The sequence below is a fragment of the Amblyomma americanum genome, chromosome 6 (assembly GCF_052857255.1).
Source record: "Amblyomma americanum isolate KBUSLIRL-KWMA chromosome 6, ASM5285725v1, whole genome shotgun sequence".
In the NCBI taxonomy this organism is placed as follows: domain Eukaryota; kingdom Metazoa; phylum Arthropoda; class Arachnida; order Ixodida; family Ixodidae; genus Amblyomma; species Amblyomma americanum.
The window spans coordinates 76,039,538-76,054,536 of NC_135502.1; the positions used below are offsets into that span (position 1 = coordinate 76,039,538).

Genomic DNA, 14,999 nt, shown 5'->3' on the forward strand with positions numbered 1-14,999 from the left:
TTCCGGAACTTTCTAGCTGCGCGTGAAGTGATGATGTTTTTCAACTAACAGAATGTTGCAGTAAAATATAGATTGTCCCTGCCATAGATTTCATGCACTACCATAAAACTGCAAAAGAAAATTTCGCTTATTACCCATTCACCGTTATCACATATGGGACACCCTTGACTGCTGCCTGTATACCTATAACTATAAGTTGAGGCCACGGTATATGAGTGTATGAGTTAAACGCATTAGTTGTGCTACACAGCAGAGTTCAAGTGACGCCCACATTGTCTATTGCTACTTGCAGATTGTTGACTGAAGCTGTGTGTTCTTGCAACTGGATGGTAACTGGTCTTGTAGGTTTACTTTACAGATTTATCGAAAGGTGCAGATACGTTGTTTAACGTTTAAGCGAGGTTAGGAAAACGTTAATGCAATGTTTATTTGTAACGCTCCAGAAGTATTAAAAAAAACATCAATAGCAAAGTGTTCTAACGTCTGACCAAAACAAAATAGCAACGCCGTTATAACGTCTTTTATGCTACCTGGGAGCGCGATGCAGAGGGAAGGAGGAAACTTAGGGAGTTAAAGAAAAATCCGTCGCAAAAGTATAGTGGGATGTCTGGTAGCCTTGTTGGCTTGTTGATAGTGGTATTATCATGGCAGCTAGCACTCACACATTGGTTTGTAACTTGGAGGATAACGCAAAAAAGCTGGAGAGAAAACCAAAGCCAACGACGTAAAAAAAGAAATAGAAAACAAAAAATGATAGTTCGAATGAATTTATTATGAAATTATAAGAGGATAAAATGCCTTAACCAGGGCATGGTCTGCAGTATGTACATAAATAAATAAAAATAAATGCGACACCCTTAGAGGTTGTGGGTGTAGCTGTTCCGGTTCCTCGGGAGATTCCCTCGATTCAGCGTGACAAGCTCAGCCAGGAACGAGCTGTCAAAGTGACAAAGTGGGCTGGTCGTTTGGTTCCCAGCTTTCACCGGTCGCAAGCCAGAGAATGGGTCGGAGCCAAAGGTTCGCAGACAAAACAAACCTTATATAGCAAAGAAACGATACAGAGGATAGTTTCTAATCACTCGCAAGAACTGGTGCAAAGTGATCTACAAGACAATGCAACACATGAAAAGTAACACTACAGAGAGACTACAACACAAGAGAGACGTTGCTCCCAAAGTTCCCTAATACACGAGAGAGAGGCAAACAAAATAGAAGCACAGTTTGCTCGCCGGCTCTACGTCAGTCCGACGAACGTAGCATCACGATGGGGCCGTGGGCTCTGTGCACACACGCTGCATTAACTGTACAACAGCTGTCTCACCTTGCGGCGGAAGCACGCATTGCCATTGGTCAAGCGAGGAGAGGGACTTGCAGAAAGCTCGAGTCACGTCTTTTCGAACCGGCGCCGCCGCGCGCGAGTGAAGTGGAGAGGGCATCACATAACACGCTCAAGGATCCTCTCACGGCACAGCGATGAGGTTAGCCGAGTTTGCAAGTTGTGGACGCAAGGCGTAGGCGTGTTGTTGTTCCGGATGCTCACACACACGCGCGCTCGCGTATGACACCACCCGGAGCGCTGTACCACGAACGGTTGCATCAGAATTTTGATGCGGAAGTCTGGGAAGCCATACAATTTAAGGTGCATATGCCGCCGGTTGGAATCCTTGTCGCAAGCTAGCCTCCAGCATGACTAGCACATATAAGCTATATGCAGCGAGAAATCGTAGGGCATCACCGTGAACCCTGTACGACAAACGGCTGCTCACTATTTTGGTACGAAGGTAGTCGGGAAATCTGGCGCCACGTTGAGGTAAGCCATTTGGGGGCGGGGGGGGGGGGTATGTATAGACTAACGAAATTTATATCATTGGTGGTACCCGGCTTGCTAGTGTGCGTACCTACGTAACCTATGGCCACTCGATGAATTCATCCTATTAGTGCAAAACTTCCTCCATGGTGCGAAAGCATTACTCCACGGCGTGCCAACCCCGAGCAAGTATCTTGTCTTGCGCTCCGAACTAACTCGAGCATGGCCGTGTTCTCGGATAAGCCGAGCTTATCCTAACTCGAGCTTATCCGGGAACTCGGCCATGCTCGAGTTCGGAGGAGCGTCGCGCAATCTGCGGCCAATGGGAAGTAGCTCGGGAAAGTTCGGAAGAGCGTCGCGCAAGCTGCAGCCAATGGGAGGAATGCTCGAGTTAGTTCGGAGGAGCGTCGCGCAATCTGCGGCCAATGGGAAGAAGCTCGTGAAAGTTCGGAGGAGTTCAGAGGAAAGTCCAGAAAGCTGTCTGAGGGAATAAAATACAGACTGCGGTAATTGTGCATTTCATTTTATATATAGTCGCCGGGTGCCACCGCTTCGACTACGATTTTAGCCCCGCGCCTCCGACGCACTAAGACCCAACCCGCGTCCGGCGCCGAGACACGCGGCTCAACCACCGCGCGAAGCGTGTAGCGTCTTTCGAAGTCGGTAATAGGGACCGGAGGGTTCGGCGTTGCCGAACAAGAGAGCGGGCGACAATGCTTCAGAGCCTTCTACCTTAGCTCATATGGGACACCCTTTCACGCGGAAACTTCAAGCGTTTGCTGCTTGGGCAACGCCCCGCCTTCGGAGGCCTGCCTCGTGCCTCAAGGAGCATGGGTGGCCTCGCGCGGGCTCTTGCTAGCCCGCGCACAACTCCTCAAGACGATTGATTTTTTTTATTTTGCGTGTGTTGCGCGAGAAAGTTCTGGCGCCAGCATAGATTTTTGAGCGTTTATTACTGTGCATAATAAAGGTTCACTGCTACTACTACTACTACTACTACTACTACTACTACTACTACTACTACTACTACTACTCCTCGACAATACTCATTCTGGAATGCGTGTGCCTAGGAGGCGCGTGTCGCGCAGTGGTTCGCTCGATCATCACGGGCCGCCCTAGGGGCGCGTGTTGAACGAAGATTAGTCGATGTGGCCTCGCGCTGCTCTGGAACAGTGGTTCACCAGGCCGGGACACATCTCGTCGGAGGTGTGGCTCGTATCCCAGCGTATCCTTTGTTGGGGACATAAGGCGACCGGCCAACGTGAGTATCGAGTCAAAACCTTTTTGGTTGTCTCATCCGTGTGCGCAAGCGGCGTCTCTTCGCCTGTTTTCCGCCCTCCTTGCTCCTCCAGCTATAATACTGCGTGGAAATCGATGGGCCTCGAGCGGCTAGGAGGGGACTCACGATCCCTCAGAGCCGACTCCGGATGCGCGCTGGACCGCTATTCCGTAAGCCTTTCTATGCTGTTGTAGCAGAGGGCCCAACGCCGCTCCTAAACCAGCAAAGCTAAACTTTCCTCTCACGATAAATGAAATTTCTCTTTCCATGAAGCGCTAAGCCAAAGAATCAAATTTTTATCTTGATTGTTTTACAGTTTTTTATAAAGCTTTCTTAGCGATTTCGCAGTTCAGGCAAGCACAGCATCTAAATGAAGTTTTAGAACAAACACCCTTGTACGAAATTTGTGCGGTAACGGGCCAGGAGCTGCGTTGGGAGAAGCATATTGCTGAGATTTGGGATTGAATTCCAAGGCGCTGCCGGGAAGGAATATGAGGGACGCGCACAATACGGCCGTTTTATTCTGCTCTGAGGACACATTTTTGTGCCAATTTTATGCTCAGATAAACCTTTTTATGAAACCAATCAAATAGAAGCAGATGAAAAACGAAACCGAAAATATCGACAAAAAGCGCGCGACGAAACGTGTTGTCAGAGGTAGAATTGCCAGCGACATCAGTCAACTGCCGTTCGTGCGTTCGTCGTTTGTTAGTTGCTGACTCGTGTGCGTCTTTTGTTTTAACGCTAGCGTCCGTCAGCAGCTGAAGTGCGGAAGCGTATTTATTAATGTTAATAGGCGCGTTGTGTGCCGTTGACAGCTTAGTTCACTACTTTGTAAGTCGTTGTCTCAATTACTTTTGCTACTGTGAAGGAAGAGGTTAGGTGGAGGGTGGCTTGTTGAAGCACAGAGATAAGCGGGGTAAGTATGAAGACTGCGTCAAGTGCAAAGGCGGCATGGCATTTGTTATAGGCACTTGTTTCAGAGCTAATGCCAGCATTGACGAAACCGTTCTTGAGTCCGCAGCGGTACCTTGGAAGCGTGTTCGATTAGCGAGCTGACGAAAAAAAGTGCGGTTTTTTCGTCACGAAATAGTTGTATGGTTTAGTTTTATTTCGCGTTCTGTGGTATAACGGAAGAGCCTAGCCAGTGCCAACTGGTAACCTTTGTACCTGTGACATGTTCTTTGCGTAACTTTTTTTTGTGGGTGTCGTTGATACGCCCGAAGAGGTAAAGTTCCGGAGTACCGTCCACGAGTTTATTCGCGGAAGCATACAGCACTGCCCGCGCGTTCCCTTAGTGGCGTTTGACCGACCGAAGTAGGCAGACGCTATCAAAAGTAACTTCATGAAAGTATAGTTCGTTCTTGCTGTTCTTTCCTCTTTCATGAGACATTTCAGCATGTATTTTTGTGAGCTACCCAGTTGAGTATTTTGCTGAGCCACTGTCGCTTGGCTGTAGTGAACTGGAAAGGCGTTTTCCCGCGTTTTAGAACCCTGACGTTTTCGCCGCACCCATGGTTTATTTTGGCTTGACACTTACAAGAGTTGCAAAAAGTCTTGTAATTAAATAGAAAATGCTGAAAATTGTGCTTATTTTGCCCATGAGCCGTGCTTGAAGGATCAGAAAATTAAAATGTGATTCCGCGATAGTTGTTTCCAGTGTTTTTTTTTTAAGTTTTGCGCTCTTGACTTGTTTGTATCGATTAAAATTTATATTGCGAAACACATTACAGATACATTTACGTGATCCTCGAAATTTCCCTACACCCTTGCGCAAAGCTGCAGTTACCCGTGCTCGCGGTACGCAGTACACGCAGATAATGAGCCTCGCTGCATATTTGACTCCATTATCGCATTACTCGCTCTCAGCCATAAATTATGGTGTGCATGCATTGTCGAGAACATAATTTAATTCAGGCTTATCGCAACATAAGGCGATGAGCCCTTTCTCTCTGCACTGCAGTCGGTGAGTAGTTTTTGCGAACTTGGTTTGTGTAGTCAATATCAGTCGCGAGATGCTGTTGCCAAAAGTGCACGCCTTGTCGAATGCGGTCGCATCACCAGCCCACTCCATGGTGAACTCGATTTTGCATTGAAACCTTGCTGTGCGATCAGAACAGTTTTGCCTCGGTCAGTAAGCTTCCTAGGTAAGCAAGAAAGTGTCTGGAGGTAATTGGTAATCATTGTAAATGTGACAGTAATGCTGAGTGATATGTCATGCTTCTACTGGTCGTTCACAGGTGCCACCTCGGTTCTCTTTTGCACTTGACGCTCTTTGTAATCTTGCTCGTCTTTCTCGCAAGGTGTTTGTTACTATTGCTTGACCTTCTTTGTTTTGCCAGTATCTCCTGTGTAAGGTGTTGCTTCTATCAGCAGTTTTTGTGTGCTTGGTATCTGGTATCTGAGCTCTTGGCATTTACGGTATTTGTGGTTTTGGAAGCTGTAATGACTGCAAGAGGAGAAAAGTGAGCAAGAAGCCACCACAGTGGCTTCTTAAATTAAAGCAAGTGCAGGGTTTTTTTTTTCTCTCTTATTAACCTCACCACTGAAACAGTGCACTGCTCTGTGTATTCCTTGGTTTCAAGGACTGTTGTTTCTTATGCATATATTCTTGTCTGCTCATAAGGCTAATGAAGTCGCACAAGTGGCTGGCTCATGTTGAATCCAAATGAAAATGTTGGAGGCATATGGTTAGATTCTAAACTAAGGACAAGCAAGAAGGCAGTATTGTTAGCCTCTATTTAAATGTAAAACTACGTACTTAAAAATGAAAATACGCCGGTATTAAAGCCTGTTAAATGCATAAACAAAAGCACCCTCATGATAAAATTCTGTGCACTTGTCAAGAGTGCACAGGGTGCAGGTCAATGTCACTAGTGCTAGAGGCCTTCTGGCAACAGGAATACCTTATTTTGTATTTTGTTTCCTGAATAGGCAAGAAGTATGTCTGCACATACTGCATTGCTTATCCAAATTTCCCGTCACTAGCAACAGTCTACACGCATACATGCGCTCTCCTAATCTATTACCATTGCTAACACATGGCTGGCAGATTGGAAAGCACTTGTCTGGCAGTGAAGAGAGTGTTGTCTTATGCTAGTTAGAGGCCATTTGCTGTGAAGCATTCCTTATGCGTCAAAACTGTTCTCATATCTGTCTTCTCACTGCAATACTGAAGGCCACATCCCAGGCATGTGGTGCGGGGAATGGAGCCAGCTTCCGCAGGAGAGCCTGCGTTTCCTTGGCTCCAACACTCAAAGCGCTCCTGCCCTTGAGGTATGACAGCATAACCTTATTTGTTTGAATCATTTATAATCGGGCACTGTGCAGTTTGTTTTACACTGCTTACAATGGAGAGCTTTTGATAATAACTCCTTGTGGAATTTTTATGCATTGATTTAGAATGATTCAAGTTTAATGCAAGGTACCTCATATGGCTGGCCATTCATATTTCAGAAGTTTTAATGCAAGTGTGCACATTCTTTTTGTGAAACTGCTTACAGGTAAGGCCTTTGTATAGTTTGCCCAGCCTCCTCTTAGTGCTAGAAGATAGGAAATTCATAAAGTGTAGTCCATTGACAGTGAATTCACCATTGTATGTACTGTGAGCATCTGGCTTGGCCTTGCTTTTTGCACTTGTGCAATGCTGAATGCCCCTGCTTGGCATTCTTGTCGTCATAGTGCAGAAAAGTCTGATACAAAATGTGCTGTCCCGGTGACATCACCTTGGCTGCCTTTGTAAGGTACTGTAGCTATTAGAATGGAATTATGTCGCCTGCTAAATTCAACAGTTCGGGGCTGGGACAGACTGAATTTGGTTATATGTGTGGTGTTCCTCAATTTTTGCTTTATATATGTGTTTACAGGACGCCAAATCACTGCTGTACACATTAGGTAAGTTCCAGTTACGCTGTGGCCATTTCTCCTTTCTGGATGGGATGTTTTGTTTTGGAGAGGCGTGAGGCTCGTGTCTTTTTTCAGGGAATCCTGACGACGGGAACAATCATCTTGTCCGAGTTGCTTGCCTTGGGCCTTACCTCTTCGGCGGCTCATTCTTCAGCAAGGATTGTGAAATATGGGCAAGGAGTTCTGGGATTTACTACCATCCATCCAAGTTGGTGTTGTAGATTTTTCATGCTGCTGTTTTTTTCCGCACGTTGCTTTCTTGTTCACTGCCCACACTTGATATTTAATATCCACCAAAAGTTAACACCTGCTTTCTATTTTCTTTTGCAGGCTTGTCGACAATACTGTCAACGCCGAGGTTCGGGAAGCAATTCTTGTGCTCGACACGCTAGCGTACCATGTTTCATTTGTTCTGGTGGTTGTAAGTAGCCTGTTTTAGGAATGCAGCTAAAGGCAAATTTTCACTTTGTGCTTGCCTCTAAAGTCTATGCTTTGTCATGATTTCATCAGTGCAACGTACGGGAGAATGAGCCACCTTACAGTGCTGTTCGTATGGCTGACAAGTACAAAGGATTTCTCGATGAATTTGACAAGGAAACGATTTATGCAAAGGTGCGGTCACTCGTGGAGGCATCAGACTTCTTTCGACTATTCCGGTGAGCCCTAGCCCGCTTTATTATGACATTCCTGCACTGCAATCTGTCTTTGTTGAGGTTGCATGTAGCTTTTGGCGGAGGAAGCTAAATATTTTCTAGTATTCGCATGTGCTTTGATGAATTTTTGAATCTAGTGTGGTGTGCGACAGATTGTGAGAGCAGACTTGTCATTAGGCATGATTTGTTTTAACATCTTTTTTTTTTTCATCTCTTGTCAATGCGTGCCTTCTTGGGAAATCGTCCTAAACATGCATATAGCTACACCATGCCCCTGCCTTTCATTTTCACTTTTTTAGGAAAAAGTTGACGATATCATCGCTGAAAGAAGAGCAAATAACTGGCTGTTTCATGATTGCCCTGAAAGCATGTAAGTAATGGTACAATTGAATCTCAATACATAGTATTTTTTTTCAAATACCCGTAGGGTTTAGTTGAAAAGTGTGCTTTTGGCGTAACTGGTAAATGCATTGAAGGTTCGTCAACTCGTGAAGGCCTCTTTGGACGTTCTCAGCCCCTCGATACTGGGGACAAGTGGATCTGAGACATGCTGAGGTCTCTGACCACTGTCTTATCTTGTCTGCCAAGATTTTTAGTTTCATTGTTGCAACAGACTCATGGAAAAAAGTAAGTGGAGTGAAAAATGCCATAATGGGACACCTTGATTTGCCATGACGGTGACAGGGGCAACCTGGGTAGCACATGCTGGGCAGCAAGACCATAGAGCTGAGGAAAAATAGCATATGCCAATAGTCTATCATCATGTATAAGTGCTAATCACATATCTATGTGACACCAGCAACACGGGAGTAGAATGGACAAGAAAGAGAACTAAAAAAAAATTGTCCAGCCTGCCCCGTCGCCAGCAACACAGTGGTAAGCTGAGCTTTCAATCAGTTAATGGTCTGTTGACATGGTTCATGGCAATTGGCTGCCTGCTGTTGTGCCAAGGCGAACAGATGCATTGGGCTTCGCTGGCTGGGACAAATTTGCCTGTGTGGCATGTTTGTTTGAACTGACCATTGCATACACTCATGAGTTCGAATTATGAAGTGTTTTCTTTATTTAAATTAGCATGCGAGTTTGAGAAGACTTTATGATCAGTTAGAGTTGACCACAAGTTTGCATTAAGCATGATCAAATGAATGGTGTTTTACTGTGTTTTGAAAATTTCTTTCGTTCCTTTTTTTGCATTTGGCAGTGCTGGTAAGCTGCACTGTGTACCTTGTCTTCCGATACTTGCATATCAAGGAAGAATGTTATCTTTTTATGAGCATCTGTTCTCATTTGAAATCAGTGAGGCTTGTACATATCTGTACCCTTTCTGTGGTCGTTAAAAGTTACGGCATCAACTGACAAAATATTGAATCGGGTGGCATGCAGCCTAAGTTGTACTTACACACATGGTCTAGGGGTGATTTTGAAATTAGTACCATATTTGCTATTTTTCATAAAATTTCATGACATTTGGTTTGCATGAGAGATGCTAGAGTAAAATCTCTATTAAAGTACTACTTGGCCCTTTTGAGTTATGGCTGCAATAAAATTAAGCTGTAATTTTATTTGCTTTTATATTTTAGTGTGTTGCTGAGGTCTCATCTGTGCTGTAAAGCTGGTAATTTTCCTTGTACCCTCGGCAGCCATTTACATAAAAAGGGAAAAGACTTAAAGTGTTGACACAAGATCAATTTCTGCAAAAAAAGGTAAAGTGACAATACTGCACCTCAGTACAAAGGAAACTGGACAGCTTTGTTGCACTCCCAAATCTTTCTACACCTATTTATAAGGTGTGGAAACATTTGACAGTAAAATCTCATGAATTCAAACTTTAAGGGACCAAAAAAAATGTTCAAAATCCTTGAAAGCTCAAATTATCAAATGACCCAGACAAAACTGGCAAGAACTGCTTGCATCACGGTAAATTTATTTGGTGAAAGACTGAGCAATGGTTGCCTGATTTTGAGATGAGAAGAGCGCGGCAGTGACATAATTTTCACGCTTCCATCAATGCTTTATTGCGTGCATACTGTCCGAAGTGTCAAAGCAGAACTGCCGAAAAACCGAAAGGGCCTCCCACATCCTTCATGGTATGACGTGGCTGGAGCTCCGCTGCAACCATGCCACACTCATCATAAGCGGCACAGTCTCGTGTGAGGAGGCTTCACCATACAACAGTAAACGGCACATGACGAGCGCTCGGTTTACGCTCACTGGAAGAATGGAACCATGCCAACTCAAGTGAAGGAAACGACACTGAAGTGTCTTGAAGAAAAGGGGCCGAGTCGGGGGGGAGAAAACACCAGCGGCATGCTGATCAGCGCCTAAATTGGCGCTCGTCTGGGTTATGTTGACTGGTGGATACTGGCTGGACGAGCTGCCGTCGCTGTGAGCTGCAAAACTAAAAAAAATTTAACCGAAACTAACGGGTCGTACTGCTTTTGGAGACCGGACCATCTGTTATTGTTACACCTGCCTCACGCGCAAGTCAGGTGCATGAGCAACTCAACAACTCGGCAGCATGGAACACTGGCTATGAACAGGTGCCACCCCGGGTCAGGCGTCTGAAAGGGGCACCCGTCACAATGTGCCTCGTGCTAGCTTCCTCTCATTGCTTGCGCCGTCGCGCTTGCTTCGTGAATTTCACGCGGAGAATGGTGGCTGCGGCACCTGCAGTCTGCTCAAACTCGTTCCGCAGAAATCAAGAGAACCGCGCCTCCTCTGATGAGATAAATTTAGGATAGCGCGATCCGCGGCTGCTATGGCGATCCGATTCCGCTGGGAGCCACCACGCATGCACAGATCACCCTGAGGACGTCACAAGGCGCCGGGCATGGAACTGTTCGCACGCCTGCCCCGCCGGGACCACTGAGCTTATGCGCACTAGTGCCGTGGAAGTGGATCGCGCTATGCTAAATCTCGCTATTGGTGCACGCAATCTGTGCTGGTTACAGCGCGTGCGCACTGCGGGTTGCGCTGCTGCAGACACCTGGCAGGTACAGATTTGGACGCCGCGCTACCGCCTGCTCACGACTGTTGCTGCGAGCATGCGCAGACCGGCTCCGGCATACGCACGGGAGCGCAGGCACGTAGCGCGGAGTCGAGGCTTTGGTTGCGTATGTGCTGCGTTCTGATCCTCGAGTACGCAGCTAGGATTCCTGAAACATTATTCGCTCAGGACGAGTACTTCGAAATTTCGAATGGCAAACATTTGGTTTGAATCGAATATCAAATACTTTACTTATTCGACCGAATGTTCGAAATTATCGAATATTCTCACAGGCCTACATAATTGGAATCAACACATAAGAATAAACAATTGTCTTCAGTAATAAAAATTCTCTGTCTAAGACCTTCCTGTCTTAAGCTGCACTTGCTTGCTCAAGAATAGGTTTTATCTTCACACTTTTTGGCACAAGCTAAGAGGTCCATGATCACTATTTTGTGTCCTACTTTTGCTGGTAGCGGTTCCTCAGAACTTCTTTTCCATGACAGCGATTGCCCATTGCCACGGTGCCCTCGACGCAATGCTGACGTACATGAAGCGGGACTGTGAAAAGAATGGAGAGGTAATACAAAAATTCTGCATTCAGTTCGAATTCTTCAGTTGTCATAAAGCCATTTGAAATACATCTGAAGGATTCTCCCTGTAAACACATGGACTGTTTTTGCAGGGAAGCCGAGCAGATGAGCTAAAGAAGTCCGGAAATCAAAAGTATAAGGAAAAGTCTTATGACGAAGCCTGCGAATACTACACCAAGGCAATCGCAGAAATGTAAGTCAGTTTTTACAGCTATTGATGGCGTGCTTCGTTGATGCTAAATTATAGGTCTGTGAGCTAATTTTTCAGGCCTTTTGTTTTTTCTCTTCCAGAGTGCAAGGTGGCACTATGTAAGAACCCCCTTATTGTTCTATATTAGTTTGACCTAAAACCAGCAAGTCTAAGTTGCACTTGTGATAGGGCCTTCAGCTGCAGGCAAAGAAAAATGTGAAATCGCATTTTGCGGCTTGACAGACAGTGAGGTTGTGGTAGATTTAAGACATTGAAACACCATAAAATGGTTTTCTTAAAGCACACTGATAGTGGCATAGATGGTATGTTATTGGAATCGCTATTCAAGCAGCTTGTACAGAAATGGCATAGCAGATTAGTCAAGGTAGTGACAACTGAAGGTTGTGTTGCATAAGTCTGGTACACCTCAGCCCACATGTTTCAGCTGTACAAGGGGCGCTGAAAAAAGTTTCCAGAAATTTTTTCGGAGTGATGGACTGAAAAACACAAACTTTGAAACACTGCCCCAATTTGTGCAAACAAAGTAGCTTGCTAGTAACAGCAATGAAACATTTCAGGGCTGGACCATTCACAAACATGAGTTGAAAGAAATGGAAGCCAAGTTTAGGGACTATATTCTGAAATGATTGCTTTTTTGTATTAAATTTGCTGTTACATGACGTGTGTGGTGAGGTCTTAACTGGGGCACTGTAAATTCGCGAATGTTGCCACACCTCCACTTATGGGTTTCATCAAACAGGGCCCGCCTGGCGGGCTCAGTTCTATGTGGAAACCACAAATTAAGCCTCGTAGGTGGAATCTAGAAGAATACGGTGAGGGGCTAGTTGGATGGAGGGGGTACAACATTATAAGAACAATAAATAACTTTGCAAAAAGGACGGGACAAGAGAAGAAGCACGCGGGATGAGCGCAGTTATTTATTGTTCCCATAAGTGGTTTCATAAAGCATCTCTAGACTTCTCAAACAGGCTTTGTTGGTGTAGGCCATAACCAATCATAAGAACAATTCTCAGCACTTAAACAGGTACGTGGCTCATGGGTAGGCGGCTTGTTCTGTTTTGAACTTCAAAGCTTACGGAAACCGTTGTCGTTTTTGGTCCATTTTGGTGCACCTAACAACTACATCATGTCAAATTCATGTTGATGGGGGTGTGCTTGTCCACGTTTGTCACCACATGTGGTTTTATTGCTGCAGCCATCAGACGCACTCTGGAGTAGATATCTCGGGTTGCGGTTGCCACCATGCTACCTTTTGTGTACAAATGCTTTTGGCCTTGGTCGTAGCTTGTTGTGGCGGGGTGAGAGGGGTGGGGCCAGTGTTCGGTGTTTTTGGAGCATGAATTTTGGAGCTGATGTCAAGCTTAGCTAGTTGAACGGATTCAGCTTTGCCCTAAGAATCATACTTATGGCAAAAAAAAAAAGATAATTCACTACCAGTACAAAAAAAAATTACTAGCGGCTTAAAGGGGCACTGAGGAGAAATTCAACTTGGCTTGTATCGATAGAACACCAGCTCCTGATCACAAAAACGCCACTCTTGCTGAAAACAAAGCTCTTGTAAGGTAGACAATAGCAAGAACCAAAATACAGGTATCGCCGCCACAGGCCGATCTCGCAAGTACAAGCGTGAATATGTCATAAGACAAGAGATGCCACCTTGGAGGAATTTTCTTTCCTACAATATCCGGGAATCTCTGAGGCTGACAAAAAAAGGTTGCGCGGTTCATTATTGAAGTAAGTTTTGTTTGAAAACCGATAGTGCACTTTTATCACACAAGGAAGACAGACAAAAGACAACCTGAATGTTGGAAGCAAAGAAAACCGATGCTTGGCGGCGCCACAGGCGGCCAGGAGAGTTTCGATTTTTTATGGCACTTCGCGTCTACGAGCTTTGCGTGCCCCGTGGTTTTGTTTTTGACGCGGCTCGATTTACAAGCGCCTAACAGCAGAGGAACTCCAAGTGCCGCTTCAAGTGCTAGTTAACCTTTGAAGGAGCCTTTTAAGGCTTGTCAGATGATCGCCTCGGTCGATGAAAAACTATGATGGCACGATGGTCGGTGATCGTGCAAGGCAGTTCGTACTATAAAGAGCACTTGTGTCTTCGCATGCTCGCCCGGCGAAACTTTCCCGGCTGTGCCAGTCAACTTGAAACTTAACGGAAATCGTTTATTAGGGACGGGAGACAAGGTACAAGGCAGTTAAGAAAATTTGCTGATGGTGTATAGCTCTGTTAGGCCAGGATACACGTAGCGAAAGCGCGGAGATTTCTGCATCGGAAGAGTGCATTCACTAGATGTGCATTTATTGATGGTTATACCTTGAGCCGTTGTGGCGGAGTGGTAGAGTCTCTGCCTCAAACGCCAAAGGCCCTGGTTCGATTCTGAGCATCGGCACAGGATTTTTCTTTTTATTCAGTGAGTGGGTGGGGGGCTTGAGTGGCTCTCATAGATGCCACGACCGAATACGTTGGTTAGCGGTTAAGCGCAGGCTCTGTTAAGGCGCGTTTATGCTCCGGCGTACCGTGCGCTTGCTGCACGGCGATTTCACGTCTGCCAAAGCGAGACCCTCTATACTCCAACTGCGCTTGACCGCCGACGCGTTAGGCGGCATCGGCGCACTCTGACCGCACTGGCGGAGACTTGGAGCATGTCTCTATTTCGCGCCGAGTGCGCCAGCCGCTGCCGGCCCAGCCAGACTGATTCGGCTCTGCGGCGAGGTGCGCGTTGGGACGTAATTCAGTAGCTTCGGCAGTTGGGCGGAGCTGTTCTTTTCGAACTCTCAGCTAATTTAATCCATTCTCTGTACACATCTGAAGGTACATGCAAGTGGGCGAGAGAGCCCGATCCAGTGGACCCATTGGATCTAGCGGAAGCCGTTAAAGCGTCGTGCGCCGGCTTTAGTTTCAAGCCGCCAACTTTAAACGCGACCGCCCTTGAGCACCCATTCGTTTATCGTGGTAAAAAAATAAATAAATAACTTGGCCCTTGCAACCGTGGGAGACCTCAACGCCGCCTGCTGCGCCGTGCAACCGCGCCGTTCAAGGAATCACAATCCGTTGACCCCAAAGCCCCGGCCAGCCTCCGATGGGCGCGAGGCGCCGACCTTGTCCTGGCCCCTTGCGACTCCCCGCACTGGGGTTATGATATTTAGTTTGCAACGGCTGCTCACTGAGGAAGGGGGAAACGACCCGCCGGCGCCTAACCTTACCGTGCTCCCTCAAAAGCATCGCACGCTCTGTGAGGCTGAGGTCGCTGAAATGCAGGCCGGGGTTTTTGCGAGAACTACGTTGTAGGGTTCGGGAATGGGATCCATCGTAATGCTGGCAACACGCCGGTGCAAACGTAAGCGAAGCGACGCTAGCGACCCCCGATAGATGCCTTCAACGTGCGGCGGCGGTAGCCTTCATTTCAGCAGCTGCTAGACCGCACCGCTAGCCACCAGAAATCAGAGTCTGCGTTTACGTCACGTTTCACGTCACTCCATCCTATGACGTCATAAGAGTTCTCGAGTTTGAATCGGAGCGGTGGGAAAAACTTTTTCAACTTCGAATCATAATTTTCTTGA

The 14,999-nt window shown here is 46.3% G+C and overlaps 1 protein-coding gene across 15 annotated transcripts in view; it reads left to right on the forward strand.

Annotated features, from left to right (window-relative positions):
* The first annotated feature begins 3,763 nt into the window (after nucleotides 1-3,763).
* The window catches only part of LOC144093727 (uncharacterized), a 109,844-nt gene continuing 98,608 nt past the window's right edge, over nucleotides 3,764-14,999 (forward strand). For 4 of the 15 annotated variants that reach the window (XM_077627393.1, XM_077627405.1, XM_077627394.1 and 1 more), the window contains exons 1-9: nucleotides 3,764-4,005; nucleotides 6,265-6,362; nucleotides 6,953-6,980; nucleotides 7,068-7,200; nucleotides 7,323-7,413; nucleotides 7,503-7,648; nucleotides 7,945-8,015; nucleotides 11,138-11,211; nucleotides 11,317-11,417. In XM_077627393.1, the coding sequence (XP_077483519.1) occupies nucleotides 6,279-6,362; nucleotides 6,953-6,980; nucleotides 7,068-7,200; nucleotides 7,323-7,413; nucleotides 7,503-7,648; nucleotides 7,945-8,015; nucleotides 11,138-11,211; nucleotides 11,317-11,417 (728 nt within the window). In that variant the 5' untranslated portion in view covers nucleotides 3,764-4,005; nucleotides 6,265-6,278. Of the gene's footprint in view, nucleotides 4,006-4,895; nucleotides 5,234-6,264; nucleotides 6,363-6,952; nucleotides 6,981-7,067; nucleotides 7,201-7,322; nucleotides 7,414-7,502; nucleotides 7,649-7,944; nucleotides 8,016-11,137; nucleotides 11,212-11,316; nucleotides 11,418-11,515; nucleotides 11,534-14,999 lie in introns of those variants that run through there. The other 11 variants (XM_077627399.1, XM_077627391.1, XM_077627395.1 and 8 more) reach the window with 7 other exon arrangements.